Below are 18438 nucleotides of genomic sequence, written 5' to 3'. Positions count from 1 at the left end.
AATATCATCTATAATATAATGCTTTATATCTGCAAACTCTTCTCCCAGATGAACTAATTTTAATGTAATATGAAAGATCAGAAATAAGGGACAAATTTGCCTCTACAGAAAGAGGACAGTATACTAATAGACCTACCAATTGACTTACGGCAGCGGTCAGGCCTTCAAGAGCATTTCCTCTGCTTGTTCGTGGCAAAATTTGGTCTATGCATGAAGTAGCTAGTGGCTTTTCCAAAATATCAGAAACTATTTTTTTCTCAGAAGATCCTTAGACATCCTTATAGATATTTTCTTGGTGATTTTTGGGGGTCCTTCAAGAAAACCTTTCCCTAGGATGGTAAATGGAATTCTGATTTTTTTCTATCTGCTCATCTTGTTGTTCACATGTGTATCTAGTGTCTTGCTTCACACTGCCTATCTTTCTGTCCAGTAGAGCACAATTACAGTTTTATGCCAATTTTACTGGACCTCCAGGCACCCTTGAGCACAGAACAACTCGACACCTGCTCCAAAGTGGACTGGGTCCAAACAGCCTTTCCACAAGCCACAGACCACCTTAGTGCCTCAGCATGCTAAGGTACACAGGACAAGACTGGGCACCATAGGACAAGACTACTGGCTTTGTTCTACTTGTTTCTGAGCCAGCTAAGAGAGAAAAATTTCCAGGTGCTTGGAGATGTTGACAAAGTGTAAGAGATAGGCTGTGGGGCATTGTCATGGCCATTGACAAGAATGAGTTCTTTTTGTGGTACCATTTTTCAGCTTTTGTCTTGGTATAGTCCAGGTCATCAATCTAACATGAACACTCACAGTGCTGTTTTCCCATCTTTCTTTTACTTGATCTAGTTGTCCTTCTCTGAAAAGTGCCATTGTCAGAAACCATTACCTGCAAAATTATTATATGAAAACTTCACCAATCATTGTTTCATGAAGATGATCCAGTCTTTAAATCTTAATTGAGGAATAAATCATTGCCAAGTTTAGCAATTTCCTTGTAAAGTATACTCATTGATGGGAAAAATATGACAAGTTTTACACTCTTTTCTCAGGTATTTCATCAAGAGAATGTAAAAAGGAGTAATAAAACAAGGAAGGCATGAAATAGTCGGAAACTAATGAGAAACATTTGGTTATGATTCACCTCTGCAACAAAGTTAGAAATGAGGCAAAAATTTAGCCCCTATATCATTGTCTGCATGCAAAGGCCAGCTGCCAGCTAAAGACCTTTTCTCTTCAAATCTCCTGTCAAGAATATGCAGCAGTGTTAGAAGCTGGAAACTATTTGTTTCCATGAAATATTAGTTAAATCTTGCTAAATCAAAAATAGATTTAGAGGTCACTGATTTATAAAACTTCCTGGGGAAAAACCCACAGTGGGATATCTGCACACAAGAGAGGATTCCTTCTTGTTTTCACCCTTTTCCCCTACTCTCACTTGTGTAAAATGCTGATTTTATGATGTGATTACTGTGCTACTTTAAACTTGAAAAAGTCAGAAAGTAATACGTCTCCCTCACACAATACTAAATAAGAAAACTCTTTAAAACCAGCAGGAGTTAAAAAGGTATTATCAACCAGTGCAGTGAAATTGTTTCATGAAAATTTGATGTCTTTCAAATGTTTAGATGTGGTAATAATTTTATTAATGCAAGAGAAAGCTTTTCACATCAAAGCAGGCAAGTATGGGTAGGAAATCAATCTGTATTCAGTAAGGAGCCCAACTGTCTTACACTAAAGTGACTGCAAATTTGTATACTTTAATGCACTAATGTCAAGACTCATTGACCCCACTCCTTCTGAGTTTTCCACTCTCTTCAAGAACACAGAAGTATCTGCCTTGTACTTTTGCCACCTGATTGAAGGTATTATATCTTCAAAAATATTATTTCTGTAGACACAGAGAATGCGAAGATACTTGGAGAAGAAAGGAGTTAGGCCTAATATCTAACTATACTGTTTCATGACTTTTGCCACTAAGAATGTTAGTCGCAGGTTTGGAAAACTCTAGACCCAACATAAAACACGGGAAAAGGCATACAATAGATTTCCCATGTAGAAATTCCCAAATTATAGTCATGATATCTACATTTACTCCTGCTCATCAACTCATTGAGATGCCAGGTTGCCTAATTAATTGAAATTTCTTGGCATCCAAATATCCAGCAGACACTAACTACCCTCACTGCAGAAAATACATATGTGAGCACCTGGCACTCCATCTTCACAGGGTGAAGTGCCTTGTCACAAGTCACAAGTCAAAATGACACTTCCCTACATGACCTAACCAGAAGACAGCAACATGATTACAAAAACCACAATATTTTGAATTAATTTAGATTTTGCAACCAAGCTTAACACATGTATAGGAGAAATAAGAGCTTTTAGTTGCATTTTCTCCATTCCATCATCCCCTCCCTGCTGTCCTGCCCTGGCTGGCAATGCCACTGTTTTCAGGAAGTTACACTCCAGAACATCAAGATCCTCCCCTTTGTTATTACTGGGTCCAGCTGAGAGGGAGCTCATTTTCCCCATAGAAACCCTCACAGTTCTGTGCTTTGCAGTGGTAGCTAGAGACATGTTGATAACACAGCAGTCATTTTTCCAGGCTGTCTCTCCAACATTCCTCCCTCACCAGTATGCTGGGTATGAGCAAGGTCTTGTGAGGGGGCACAGCCAGAACAGCTGACCCAAACTGACCAAAAGGATATCCCATACCATACGATGTCTGCTCAGCAATAAAACCTTAGAGAAAGGTGTGGGTTTGTGCATTTTTCGTTATGACATTTTTGTTCTGGAGAAACTGCTACATTTCCTGAAGCCCTGCTTCGCAGGAATTGCCTGTATATCACCTGCTGATGTGAAGTAAAGAAAAATCTTTTGCTGATAGTCACTGGTATAATATACTCTGGTGCCACAGGACACAGAACCCATCTGCATCTTGCATGAAAGTCATGAAAACAAGCAAGGTCAAAGGACCTGAACAGGAGATTCAGTTTTTTGGAAATAAAATGCAAGGATGGATGCTTATAGCTGTAGTCAGCAACAAAACAACTATGTCTGCCCAGAAATCCAGGAAGACATGGTAGATTGGCCAGAATGCAAAAATATCTATCCAGCCTTGACAGTGCATACACAAAGGAGGGAAGAAGAAGGGATGCCAGCAACAAGTCTTCTGTCAGTTTTTTACTCCTGTCTATTGATCTGTTCACTGTAGAATAAAAGCCTTTTTGACTTGCTGTGACCAAGATGCATAGAATGATTTACTAAAACCAATGCAAAATTGAAAAATAAGTGTCCTTAAATGGGTTGCACTGCTAATTCAGCTTTGTTGCTAATTTATTAACTTCAATTTTATTTCACAAGTTAGATTAGGTTTTAATTTTTCAGAAATTTCAGAAGAATAATTGTCAGAAAAAGAATTGAGTACAATGTGCCATTCCAAATTACCTATTACTTACGAGTCCAATTCTAGAAAATTTTTGTTAGAAAAAAGGTAGCAAATCTGAGAAACTTTCTCTTTTTTTTTGACAGTCAGAATTTGCAAGATTCTCTCCACAATCACTAAGCAAATACCAATATCCTTCATGGTGTACAGTACCATTAGTAGGATTGACATCTAGTCCTTTATGTGCAAATAGCATGCAGAAAACTCTGAAGCACTTTATACTGAGGTAGTGCAACTTGCTGCAGAAATTTGTTCACAAATTCCTATATTTCATAGAATTTAAAGGGCAAATTTGCACTGTAAGAGATGACTTATCTTAATCAGCCTGGTCATGTTCTATTCCAGATAAAGTGTACTACTGAAAAAAGCTGTCATTGAAATGTACTTATTGTGCCATTATATTGACATTTTTTTAACACAATCTGAGCCTACACTCCACACAATGGCAGCTTCCTGAAAAACAAGAAAGAAGAGAAATACCAGGAAAACCTCTAACTATCATTAAAGAATCACACATCTACATACTTCAGTTTACCTTTCTCTTTTTCTTTTTCTGCAGGTTGTGACCTCATCCCAGTCCAGTATCTCAGATGGGGCGATCCCGAACCAATTGCAGCCGTTGTTTTTGCATGCCTGGGTCTGTTGGCCACGCTGTTTGTTACAATCGTGTTCATAATGTACCGGGATACTCCAGTGGTCAAATCATCCAGCCGAGAACTTTGCTACATCATTCTGGCTGGCATCTGCCTGGGTTACTTGTGTACTTTCTGTCTAATTGCAAAACCTCAGCAAATTTACTGTTATCTTCAGCGAATCGGCATCGGCCTCTCACCGGCTATGAGCTATTCTGCTCTAGTAACTAAAACCAACCGCATCGCAAGAATCCTGGCTGGAAGCAAGAAGAAAATCTGTACAAAGAAACCTAGGTTCATGAGTGCCTGCGCCCAGCTGGTTATTGCATTCATCTTGATATGTATACAGTTAGGCATCATAGTTGCCCTCTTTATAATGGAGCCACCAGACATAATGCATGATTACCCAAGCATCCGAGAGGTCTACCTGATTTGTAACACCACCAACTTGGGTGTTGTGACTCCCCTTGGATATAATGGGTTATTAATTTTGAGCTGCACCTTTTATGCATTTAAGACAAGAAACGTCCCAGCTAATTTCAACGAAGCAAAATATATTGCCTTTACCATGTATACCACCTGCATCATTTGGCTGGCTTTTGTGCCAATATATTTTGGAAGCAACTACAAGATAATCACCATGTGTTTCTCAGTGAGTCTGAGTGCCACGGTGGCCCTTGGCTGCATGTTTGTGCCCAAGGTGTACATCATCCTCGCCAAGCCCGAGAGGAACGTGCGCAGCGCGTTCACCACGTCGACGGTGGTCCGCATGCACGTAGGGGATGGAAAGTCCTCTTCAGCTGCCAGCCGCTCCAGCAGCCTGGTGAACCTGTGGAAAAGAAGGGGATCATCTGGGGAAACGCTTAGGTAAAGTTTTCTAATGTGGGAGTGTGGGGAAGCAATTGTTGTCTTCTGAGAGTTGCTAATAGTGGAAGGACAAAGGGAGGTGTGCTAATTTCCTTTGCCTCTGCACTGGGAGTGGAGTGAGTCCTCTGTCCCACATCTGCAAGTTTTGGGTTTGACTTAGTTAAAATGCTGTGCAAAAACTGTTGACAAAGCAATTGGAAAACAAAGTTGGAAATGCTGGGTGTGACAATTGTGTATGAATCTAGGGAGAAAAAAAAGATTGTGGGAGTAAAAAAACCCAAGAGAAGAAATACAACTCATTGCCTTGTCCTGAATGGACCCATTTATTATCTCTTTCCCTTAAATGGACATCATAGCATCTGTATTTTGCCTCTAGTGACAGCAGTAAGACAACCGGGCTGCTGCTAGAGCTCCATAATCGAGGTGGAGTGTTAAACACCAGAATCATCATGAGCAGCCACTCTAAGGGATCTGAGGATTTGTTCTGTATGGCTCTTCTGTTACACCTTTTATCTCCTTTTCCCTTAATTTTCCTTTCTTATGCTATCTCTTCCTAATTTATTTCTATAAGTCCTCACCTATCTTCTCTTCCTTACCTTTCTCTGTAAATATCTTCCTGATGCTGACGAATTCAGTTGCTCACAGGCCCCGCTCTGTCTACCTTCCCTGCCATTGAACAGATACTCCCTTATATTTCTTTGTTTCTTCCTAATATATTATTTGAATTCAGCTATCATGAAGACAACTTTATGTTCAATGTATAAACATTAAGTGAACACTAAAAAGAAAGGAGAGCTCTGGAGTGGAAACTGCCCTGCTCCATAAACAGAACCTGTACTGTGCACCTTGCCCAGTAGTTGGTTTTCATCCTTTGATCCTTTCACTTTTGGTATGGATGCTATGAGAATGATTTAGGTTATTTAACTGCTGGCATTAACAAAAAAATTTGTTGACTGCAAAGAAGCAATTTTGTCATTTCTCAGCTATGTATGTCTAGCCTGGAAGTGACATGTAGCTAGATTTTTCTCCTCACTGAAACACACATGGATTTCAGGATAATATGAATATTTCCAGACATGTCATTGTTCATAATTGCAGTTGGCATGGAACAAGGACAATTTGTCCTTCCATTTATATGTGAATCATAATTTAAGCCTGAGGAAGGACTTTATTAGAAATACCTGCAGGATATATTATACTAAAGTGATTATTTTTTCTGTCAGAATATTACTAATGATTCTCTTTCAGAGACTTTGAAGTGATACAAAAATGACCAGTCTATTACAAGATATTTTATAATTATGATCAGCTAATGATGGTTTTTTTTCCAGTTCCTTTCCAGGTGCAGAGTAGGATGATATTTTCAAATGATAAATCATTTTTTAGATTAGGTGATGGCTACCTGAAATATCCTTTTCTGCAACTTTTGTGTCAATGTATAAATGACATGAGGTATTTGAATTAGAAGTCCTGTAGCAACTTTTTGGACTGTTAAAAGAGCCATTCTTCAAAATATGTCTTGACTAGAAGGCATTCTTCATTGAGATCATCATTATTTTCCCTCCCTTTTGCTGCAGAACTCATTTGCCACCTTGCAACCTTTTTACACAACAAGATGAAGTTATAGGTGATAGAAAGATCTTGTGTTTGGGAAGAAGTTTTTTGTCATCTGTTCAGGCCTGGTTTGGAAAGATGTTCCTTTAAAATTTTTGTTTTGTTCTGAAAAGCAAAGAGCATACCCAATTATTAAATGTCCTAAATGACAAGTGGTATTTTCTTGTTTTTGAGGATTCTCTTTTCATTTCTTTACATCCCTCAGTGCGTAGATAATATCTGCAGTAGGGAGATATTAGCAGAATATAATAGATCATCATCAACAAAGACTTCTTTTTCAATAGCATTGTCTTGGGAATTACTTCAATCCAAAAGAGCTTTGAGAGTGCCCAGTATGTGTGTGTAGGGATGAGAAGGGCAGCAGAAAGCTGATACATTGACATATTTCTCTGGATACAAAGAACTTGTACTTTGCATTTAAAACTTGGAGAAAAACTTATATGTCATCAGCAGCGTTCATCAATGCACAAAACTGGAGCAAAGAAGATCCTCCTGATTCATGTGTCTGAATCCCCAGCCAATTAAGCTGTGATGGTGCCACTGAGTTTAGTAGAGCTCAGTCAGTGTGTGCCCTTATATTTTACAAGAGCAAAATGATTCCATCTGTCCTGGGAAATTCTCTCTAGTCAATACCAATTCGATTACATGAGAGAGAGTCCTAAAAGGTGATAAGCACATTTAAAATGGTGCTCAGGATTTCACCTAGGTCTGGTATAATCTCCAAGAAAGTACAGAAAACCACTGTCAGCTTCAATTCCATTTAGTGCAGAAAATGAGCAAACAGAGTTCCACCATTTTACTTGATAATCAAATAATTTTTTGAAAAAAACATCTGGTCACACAAAGCAATAGGCTTCAAGGTATTACTCAGTACAATGCTCAAAAGATTATTTTGAAAGTTATTCAAGTAATCACCAAAGTATTCAGAATCAAAGGAAATATGCACTAGAACTTCATGGCATCATTTAAATAGCTCAGAGGGGTTTTATTTAAAAGAGAGTGAGTCACTGTTGAATTTAAAAGAAACATGCTATTTAAGTCACCAGTGCACAGAGGGCCTCTATCATTAGCATTTTGCTTCTTGACACTAATTTATAGCACAGTGTAGCATTGCATCAAATCATTGTCAAACAGATAATGCCAACGCTCCATTCAGAGCCTTCACATCAGCCACAAAATGACAGATAACAAGACTGCTTTTGCCTAAACAAAGCAATGCATCTGTTACAGTCCTAAATGACTTTTTGCATGGGGTGTTCTTCAATTAAGAAAACCCAGGCAAGCTGTGGTTGTGTGTTGAAATGAATCTTCACATACTGAAATATGTAGAAGGAGAGAGTAAAACTATTCATTACCCAGTGGAATGAAAACCATTTCATGTAGGCTATTGTGATTCAGCAGTACTCACCTAAAGATATTCTGCCCTCATTTAAGGTGAGGTTAACGAACCTGACATTATCAGAAGTGGAGAGTGCTACAGAGCTGGAGTCAAAGCCATATAGCTGGTGTAGAGAGGCATCTGGAATTTCTAATTGCCATCTTGCCATCTTGGTTTCTAGTGACTAGGAAGGCCAAAAATACATTGAGTAAATCTTGCCTTGAGGTACCAGGAATTATTGCCACATATGCTACACAGCCTTTTTGCAAGGGCCAAAAATACAGGGCTAATTTAGCCTCTCCTCACTCTCAGATAACTCACTATTCCATGCAAGATAAAGGCTGTATATTTCTGCTTCAAGAGCTGCTATTATGATATTTCTAGTCAGGACTGCACATCAAAGGGTCTCAGTCATATTACCCTGACCTGGAGAATAGTACAGATGTTCAAAAGCTCCTCTTGGCTTTTTATTATTATTACCCTGGATTTCACACAAAAAATTACCCACTAGTTGTTTATGTCTTCTGGAAGGTGTCTTTAAATGGCACACATGCTCCATTTTCCAAGCTTCACACTTGTCTCCCCACAACTACCTGAAAACAGCAAGATTTCTTGCCTTTAAAGCAAGTAATAAACTGTTCTGAGTAACCAGACAAGTATTGAAAACCTCCCTAAATACTGTCTTTCACAAATATATGTGCTATTTAACTCTTTAAAATCCTACCAGTATTTTTCTCAAAAGAGAGAAGCCTATAGATGTCCAGTACAAGCCAAGAGTACCCTCCTGAAACAAAACAAGACTGATTATCATCTTCTTAGTCTGTAACTAAGCCAGAAGGTTGAACAGCACTTTCAAGCTACAACCTAGGCAGGTAGCTATGAACACTCTAAAGGAAAGAACCATCACCAGCTCAGCCAGATAATGTTAGGTATACTCAAGATACATTGACTGTGCTTTGTGCCTAATTGCTCCACACAGCTGTGAAAAGCACAATGCTAGACAACAGAGTAACTGCACATAAATTTCTGCACCTTATCATAGACACTTCTCTCACAAATCTTTTTTAGACTAAAGCTTAATAACTCAGTGTGGCAGTGATACTTTATTCTACTCAGATTAACTATGTGATGGAGTATTTCCCAAATATTTAAAAATAAGCTATGGCTGTGAAACTAAACAGAAAACTCACCTGTTTTTTAATGTATTATCTTGCCCACTTAAGAAGTTTGTCCTGCACTGTATGATTACAGAAATGAGCATTGCTCTGTGTGCATCTGCAGAAGTGATAGTACTGAAAGCTTTCATCAGGACTGGGGATCCCTTGTCCTAGTAAGCCAAACCCACCTGTGCTTCATTAGGGGAACCACAATTTTTTTCTTATACAAATTCTTTTCTTCTTATGGTGACATCACTGTGTTTTATCTTACTACACTTAAACAAAAATGCTTATACATCCACCCTGGAATCAAGTTTCTTCCCCTCAAGCACTACAATGCCACATCAGAAAAAGCCATCAGGTGCCTGAGCTCACATGCTGTTATTGCCATTCCATTTCTCCTATGAAGAAAACATGATAAGCAAAGTAGATTTTTTCCCACTGAATTGGATTCAGTCCTGGACCACCAGTGTCTATGGTTAGTGTATAATTAAACATCAGGCAGTCCCAAACTGTGCCATAATGAATTATTTTGGAAACAGGTGTCTACCAGCACACTGCATGCTCTGTTTCTGAAAGGAAACTGCTGGTTTTCTCCCTTCCCTATCCTATTTTCCTGCTTATGATTGACTATATATATTTTGTTACAATTCTAATAGGAGCTATTTTGGACCAAAAAAATAAGAAAATATGCTTGTATTAGTCTAGAAGCTGCCATTCATAGTTAGAAATATTCCAGTCTAAGTATTATATAATGCATCTGCATGCCATATTTCAGCACCAGAATCTTGGGGTGAGCTTTTTCAGAAGTCTGAATTTAAGTTTCTCAAAAAGTCCACTCTTTTTTTCCATAAGAATTTCTTAAAGCAATACTTCTAATGTTGAATATGAATGAAATCCATATGAAGTACTGAAAAAGACCAAGAGAATTAAACATGTCAAAACTTCAAAGTTTCACTACTGCTATGGCGCATTATGAAAAAAGTCCTGGGAAGACACTGATTTTCCAGACAAATGGGAAATCCCATCAGAATAAAATTCTGCCACTGTTGCACACATCATGCCAAGGTCCCTAAGATGCAACCCATGCAATTCCCACTATCCAGATATCAATTTTTCCCTGGCTGAAAGCTACATATATGAATAAGCAGATAGATTTGAAGTCATGGCCATCGAGCCATGATCAAATCTTTTAGAGTATGTGTGTGTATTATCAGCATGAGGATTTCAAACGTAAATGGGAAAGATTCAAATTTCCTATGCCTCAACAACTTGCCTGAGATGTGAAACATGCCTGCTGTTTGACACAGAGCTTTTAATCGTGTAAAGAACATGGAGTACAAGAAAAATGGTGAGATTTTTGTGGTGAGCTGAAGCTGGTTCTTATTCCTCATGCGCAGACCCATTGAGAAAGACACTGATCCTGAGTTTCTGCCACAGCACATTCTATTGAGACACATTTTTATAGTGCAAGTGCCAATTTTTTCTTCACATACATGAGCATGAACAATTTTTCTGGCACATTTTGAACCATGATAAAAGAACACCACACCTCACTTCCAAACTGATTTTTAAAAACTTGTTATTTGCCAGACTTCTCCAGGACACAGCCTATAGGTTCATACTCAAAATTTTCATAATCAAAGGTCCTGGTGATCTGATTGGTCATACAGTACGCTAAGACTAACATTTCATTAGGTCCATTGCCTGGCAAATCACAACTTTCCTAAACTCTAGCTTAACAGTCACATTTTTCATAAAAGTTCTGCAGTTTCTGCGGGCAGTTGAACTGACTGAAACAGGGAAAACATGAAACTAAATATAGAAAAAGTTGTAAACCCACAAGACTGACCTCAAAACTAGTGCATAACTAGTGCATAACTGCTGTATGGAGTAATATCAGCAGCTTGTAATATAAGACATCATGGGTTGCTTTCCTACTGGAACTTGGTGGAGCCATTCTGGCTTGTATAAAATAAACCCTCTTTGGAAAAGAAAAAAGAAAAAAGCATTGGGAAGAAAAAGAGTTACTTTCTACCCTGGTAAAAAGTAAAATTATTTTTAATGTCAGTCAGTGTCAGAGGAGAGATCCCGGCCCACCTGTCTTATACCCATCAGACTGTTATAATAGCTTTACAGTAAAAGCTGTTATAACATCTGACTGTTATAATAATTTTACAGTAAAAGCTGTTATAACATCAGACTGTTATAATAGTTTTACAGTAAAAGAGCTTTCTAATTCCAGTTTTATTTCACCATGGAAAAAAATGATGTGGGGGACATTATTTGAAATCCTGAAGTTTTATAGACTAAAGAAGTAATTTAGAGGTGATTTTTAGTGTTGCTAAACAGCTTTTGTGTATACAGAGAATTAATTGGGAGATTATCCAAGAATGTGAACTGGGAGAACTAATGCTTAAGTTACATTCTAGAAATGATTGGCAACCTATTTCAACTACTAACAGTCGTAACAGTGACCACCTTTTAGCCATTGCCCACCTCAATGCAATAAATCCTTTTGGAAACTGAGAAGTAGAAAAGCTGTTCAAAACAGGACCTCATATTACTGTAGGGCAAAATATGTCACAGAAAAATCATTGTGCACCACAAAACAAGTTAATTTCTCCAGATGCTCTTTAATGGGACCCTTGACTACAAATTGCCCAAAAGTGGTCAGATGTCTCTGTATCATGAGTTTATGGTCAAAAAGTGAGGGCTAAGCTTCTTACATGACTTAGTGTAATTAGAGCAGATAACAATTTACATGAGGTGAAGGTTTGGCCCATCAGGTATTGTTCTTATCTAAAAAAAGAAAATCCAGGCATAGTGATACAAGATACTATTTGTTTGCTTCATAGCCTTGCTAAAATTTAATTTTGATGCATGCAGGGTAAAAAAAATTGACTCTTCAGAGAAATTCATTATCCTTTTGATGGATTAGTCTGCATTTATTAATGAATCAGTTCCCAAATGGATCATTTGGAGCTATTTTAATCTAATATGCTACAAAAATTCAGATTGAGAGATTACTGAATGATTTGAGTCCTTCACTTTTCCCTAAATAATTTAGTCTTAGTATCTTTTTGGACAAGCTTGATACTGTGATTAATTAAACTTCAAATACTCTGAAATGGTTGAAGAATATTTTATAAAACTCAGTGAAAGGTATTACTGAAAGCTTTTGATAAATTGCTTCTAAAACATTACATCTGTGTAATAAATTTATACTCTTGAATAACCTGATTACAATGATTTTTGTGTACAGTGCTAGTGCTGTTGTTTTGAATTTTCCCCTCAAATTTAATTAAAATATTGATTGATTGATTGATTGATTGATTGATTGATGTCATTTTTTTAGCTGCATTAACTGAGCATATGTCTTCAAGCCTAATATTTGGCATTATTTATATTATTAAGACACTGTTACCATCATTTTGAAGCAAATATCATAGCTGAAGTCTGCAAATTAAATGACATTGTGAACAGTTCCTTGTCTACTGTTACCCACATAGGCTTTAGGTTGCAAAATAAAATCCTACTACCGCACTACAAAAAAGAAAAGGAAGGAACAGTGAAGACAGGACCCAAAAGTTCATATTTATCTGGGAAAAGGAAGAATTTCTATTTTTTAATAGCAGCGTTTATCCTTTTTACATTTTTTTTTAATCTTCAAGCCTGCCTCCCAAAATTCTGGTGACAAATAAAGGCCACCATAGGCTATATCACCACTGTCCTTGTCACACATGCTGCAGAGCACCCAGAGAAGCCACGCAGGTGGTCTCATGTTCATTAGCATGCACAATGTAGGTTCTGTCTACCAGGTTTGCCTATCCAAGGAACTTCTGCTTCTTTCTACAGCAAACTTTGATAAAAACTGGCATTGCAATTGATTTGATGCACTGTAATTAATCTGATAAACAACAGGCTGGGACATGCACCCTCCTCCTTCCAAGGTCCCCCAAGTCACGAAGCAGTCTGCTCTGTGGGAGCACCTGTATGAATTACAATGAATGGTATTTCTACTTGTATCCTGAATGTTGATGTGGACTAATGGAAGGGATGGTGTTTCATCTGGCTGAGAGCTGTATTTGGTGACAAACAACTTTTCATGACTGTGACTGAAAATTAAGGCAGATGTCTGCTAAAATATATAATCATTATATATGTTTATAATATATAGCAATTTTAATCTGCTGTAGTTTTGACTATAGCATTATATATTGAACATTTATATAGGTAAGACTCTACTGTATGAAAATCCTGTACAATGGTTTGTCCAACACTTCAGAAAAAAACTTTCTGGAACAAGGGAGTTTAGCAGACTGGTAATATTTTGCTATCAGTCTAATCTTCCCTTGAGCCAGTGTAATGCTTTGTATTTCATTCCAACAAAAATGTCATTTTAATTCCCCAGCTGCAATTACATATGATTGCTTAATCAGAATAAGATTTTAAAACAATATTATGCTGCACTTGAAAAAAAAATTGTAAGTTTGGATCTAAAGCACTTTTACTTGCTGATTTTGCTAATAAGTAAGTAATGTTTATATGTTGGTTTTTTTTAAATGAAAAAAGTGTCATGCTTAAGATGCATTTTATTTTAGCCATTACATAAATGGAGAAATTTCACACTTTAAACAGACTCTTTCAAAATATCCAGTGCAATATGCTGCAATTTCAAGATAGCATGACCAATCTCACAGAATCAATTCTCTAGAACACAGTATGTTTGTAGATCAAAGCAACCCCTAAAGTAAAAACACTGAATATTTTTTAAATTCCATTCTTTAGCATTTATGCAGAAATCTTTAAACATATTATCTAATCTAAAGACTGGCTTTAACTCTGCTGTTATGAAACTTAAGTACTTTATCATTTCTTAATTTGAAGACCAAGGAATATTGCAAGTGAAATATACTGCTTGTATATAAGTTAACAGTGTCAAGCACTTATTGGATGCTCAATAACCAATGGCACTTCTGCATGGCAGTATGAGATTGCATTTGAAATAGGGGTTTATGACTCATCTCCATCTCCAACACAATAAATTACATTTGATTTGCATTTTAAAAACCTAGAGATATCCTGAGATATCTTCAGTTAGTTAAACTTTTTACTGAAAAAGAGGAAAAAAATACCCTTATGTCAAAGAGCAAAAACCAGTTTATAATTGGTCATATTCTTTTTTCAGAAAACAGATTGCTAGAAAAAAACAATTTTTGGTATTACAAACTCTTGTCTTTTGATAAATCTCTCACTGTGTAGTGTGGACATTTTAACAGAACCTGTGCATTACAATCCACATTCTATCCATAGGTTATTTTTAAATTATGTCTTTGACCAAGCTGCTGACAAGTGTAGGCTATGGCAAAACTTCTAGGTCTCCCCTGCCAGCATCCTGCAGACAGAGGATGTGCAGCCATGTGAAATGTGCTGCTGATCAAGGTATCCAACACCTTCTGCACGGAAACTGGGAAAGAGCAGAAGTACGAGGGACAATGAACAAAGATGGGTCTCACCCTAACATGAAGTCAAGACCACCAGGATACCAACACCTGTGCAGGCATAATCTAAAAAAAGCCTATATCTAGAAAGCCTATATTTGTCAGCACTTGTCAACTTTTCCTGTCAGCACAGGAAAAAAAGAAAAACTAAAAAGAAAAATTGCAGGACTCTACACATACATAAAAGCTGATTTATACAGATTTTAGTGAATCACTATTGGTCTCATTCAGGATTCAGGATGATGATACCCACATTCCCCTTTTGTTTCCCATAGTATCCCTTAATATTGGTCCACAAGAGGAGTTTTATTGGAAGGTGAAGAAGGCCAGAGAAACGCCTTCAAACCTGAGCAGTCTCATTGGTGCTTCCTACCATGTATCAAATGTACACTGACTTCCCTAAAAACCAAGGCAGTGTAGTCATGGTTTCTCAGCCCAGGAGTTTCCTTCTCTCTAGTGAGGCTCTCTGGAGAGAGCAGAGCACTGTTGTGTAAGATAGAGTGATGTGACCAAGCATTTGGCAAATGGATAAGTTCTGCAGTGACTGAGTTATTGAGAATTGCTTCCCAAATTTCCTGTCACTGATCAACACTTATAAAACATATTAGTATTTATCATTAAATATTTTCCTTAAGAAAACTTGCTCCTGCATCAAAAAAAAAGGCACAGATCACCATTTCCACCAAAAGATGTGACAAAAACACTTAAAGATGACTCAAAACATTTTAAATCCTATAACAGAATTTAGTTGCTGCCCTTCTGCACAGAATCAAAGTCTTCTATCTTTTTTCTAGCCAATATATAGTACTGGAATTGGAGAAAATGAAAAAGTAAATTGGTTCTTGTGAATACTGCTCACACTGTACTGTTTTATGACTCTTCCAAAATACCCAATTACTTTTCACATTAGTAGTTCTTATGTCAACTGCAAAGAAATGCCTGAGGGTTTTCCCTCTCAACAGATTTGCTCTTTTAAAGCAATCCTTGGTTTTAACAACCTGGAAGGGGACATTTTTCTAATGCAAGATGTTCTGAGCCAAAGTAATTTCCTGTGTCTGCTCTGAGAGCTGAAAACATTTAATGCAGAATCTTTGGTGTACCTTTTCAGAATCATCACTCAAAGAATTTTGGAACTTCATTTCAAGTTAGAAGCACTTTCCACACCCGCAGGACTGATGAGAGTTTGGTCACTGTTTTCATAATTCCATGGACATTTAGCACTGACTGAATGGCAGCGTAGCAGTTACTATGGCTCAAGGCTCTGAGGTTTTATGAGGCAACATGTTATTTCTGGTGGTGGAATTTGCTTTGGAGTGGATGGATAAACTCAAGAGATTCATAACAGTGTCTCTGCTGATTTTCAAGGTAGTGAAATTTATGCTAATGTGAAATGGACAGTTGTGGAGGTTTATTTATATGATTCACATCCATCCTAAACTGGGGCTCTTCAGAATGGGATTATCAAGGACATTTATTTACCTCTTGTTCCTTTTTGTTGGATAGTTTCTAGAATCCTGCTTCTCGTGAGTATATAATCTCCCAGTTTTTCCTAGTTTCAATTTTTTCCCGATGCTATGCTAGACAAAATATCTTTTTTGGTTATTTACTCTAAACATAACTGCATTTCCATCCTGTTCTTCTTAAATTCTACTTTCTTTGATGTCTAACACCTTCACTTCAAGTTTATTTCCTTTTTTTTCCCTGTGAAGTTTCTGCGCATTCTTTTCTTCCTTTTTCTCTGGCTATCCCAATTAATTTTGTATAATCCAGTTTGACTTCATTTGTATTTTTCAGTAAATTTATCTACTCTCTAAACCCATCCAATTTTTCTCCGCTCTAGGAATCGGTTTCCATTTAGCACGTGTGTCCTGTGCGAGCTTCATGCCTAACTGGGAGCACTACATATACCACACTCCAGATGGTCTTAAAACCTTGGTAGCCAGTCTGCAAAATTGCTGTTGTTCTCCTTTCAGTAAGGTTATAATTCGTAAACCAAAGGACTTTGCACCTATACACCTCATTTTGCTGTCTTCGGTTCACTCTCAGATTCACTAAGCCTCTTCATTAGTTATTTATTCAATATACTCTGCATCTGAGGGTCTACTACATCTGCATCCAATATTTAGTTCACTTTCTCTGTACTCAGGTTATTTATCCTTTACAGGGTAATTCTCTTCAAGGTATTTTGTTATCTAGATCAGATTAATGAATGAGCAACAGAAAAGTTCATTATTCTGTGATTTTAACAGTGTTAAATGCACAAGATTCCCCACAGATGTATGTTAAAACCCCACAGTGCAGCTCATAGGATTTGGGGGTGGGATATCACTATCTCTTTGTGAGAATATATGGAGGTACTTTGCCCAAATTTTTCTTAAAGGACCTAAATAGGTATTTCAACACCTAGGACAAGAATTTGTACAATTAGGGTGAAGTTCACTGCTGGGAGGAGAGACCATATGAAACCTCTACATTACTCACACCCCAACTGAGTGTTCAGAGAGTAAACAATGACCAGGTCTTATCTTGTATCTCATCCATAAATTAATTAGATGATCAAGTATTAAACTGTTTATCCAAGTGATTTTTTTCATCAAAGTGTAAGGTCTTGTACATAAAATACACATAATACTGCACTGGGCTCTAGGTTTGGGATTGATCTCACTTGACTTTCTATCTAGATCTCAGCATCATCTAACATCAATTTGTTGCCAGTGGACAGAGGTAGTCCCATTCACAACATGAACTGTGAGCCCACACCAATTTTACCAAACCAGCCCACTACACTGGTGTTTGCTTTGAAAAGTGAAATGCGTCACGTATTACAGAGATGTAGGAGCAGGGAAATAAGTTAAGGTTGAGAACATGGACACCAGCTGATTTCCCACTGATTGCTAAATTTGCTTCCTTTAAACTGTTTCTCTCTAAGGAGATTTTTTCTCTTTCTGGTCTATTTTCTCTGTTTTGGTCTAACTCCAAAAAATATTAAAGTGTTAGCATGCTATTTATTCTGTAAAACTATTTGTCTCCTCCTATATAGATATATACATATATATAGAGAGATATATATAAAGAAAACTGTGAGCACCCATCCTGCATAACCCTGTTAGTTTTAACACTGGTCTGGGATTTTATGCAGTTATTCCGCCACGCCCCAGCTGCTTTGCACTCTTCTCTACCACTGCCACAGTAACATTCATGTGCATGGCCCTTTGCACAGCAGCTGACAAAGAAAGCTGGGCACACAATCACTTCTCTCTGTTTGCTCCTGTTGTTGTCGTGATTTATTAGGTACAAAGGCAGGAGACTGGCCCCTCCACACAAGTCGGAAATAGAGTGTTTCACCCCAAAAGGGAGTATGGGGAATGGTGGGCGAGCTACAATGACCAGGTAAGCAAAGAGCAAGTGGCCTTAGGTCAGTGTGATATGTCTGTGAACAGAAGAAGCAGCCTTGGATAGTTCCAGGCTATATCTTCTGTCTGTAATTCCTGTGTATCCCATAAAGTATGTTTAGAAAAGAAAAAAAAGAAAAAAAAAAAAGAAAACATGTTGCCACTGCTGATTTATGTGTTCCATCTGACTACAAAAAAACCCTGCACTGTGTTCATTCCAGTGATCTGAACCACATGTCCTGTGTGATGTTGTTGAAATATAGTGCTTTGTGGAGGAGAAATCTTACACCTCACTCATTAAGCCACTTGGGCAGATGAAAAGAAGCAGAATTTAAACCTGAAGTAAGGGTAGGTCCACTTCATTTTAGGGGTTACATTAAGTCTAACCAAAAGAACTTTTTAAAAGGGCAGAGACAAACTGATTGATAAAAAACATATTCAATATGAAA

At 37.5% G+C, this 18438-nt stretch overlaps 1 protein-coding gene across 3 annotated transcripts in view; it reads left to right on the top strand.

Moving 5' to 3' along the window:
- Positions 1-18438, top strand: part of GRM5 (glutamate metabotropic receptor 5) — a 240770-nt gene that overhangs the window by 206256 nt on the left and 16076 nt on the right. For 2 of the 3 annotated variants that reach the window (XM_059493280.1, XM_059493281.1), the window contains 2 exons: positions 4005-4944; positions 17889-17987. In XM_059493280.1, the coding sequence (XP_059349263.1) occupies positions 4005-4944; positions 17889-17987 (1039 nt within the window). The remainder of the gene's footprint in view (positions 1-4004; positions 4945-17888; positions 17988-18438) is intronic. The other variant, XM_059493282.1, reaches the window with a different exon arrangement.

This window comes from Ammospiza nelsoni, chromosome 2 (genome assembly GCF_027579445.1).
Source record: "Ammospiza nelsoni isolate bAmmNel1 chromosome 2, bAmmNel1.pri, whole genome shotgun sequence".
In the NCBI taxonomy this organism is placed as follows: domain Eukaryota; kingdom Metazoa; phylum Chordata; class Aves; order Passeriformes; family Passerellidae; genus Ammospiza; species Ammospiza nelsoni.
The sequence above is the reverse complement of the archived record's forward strand: the minus strand, read 5'-3'. Positions and strand labels throughout refer to the sequence as shown.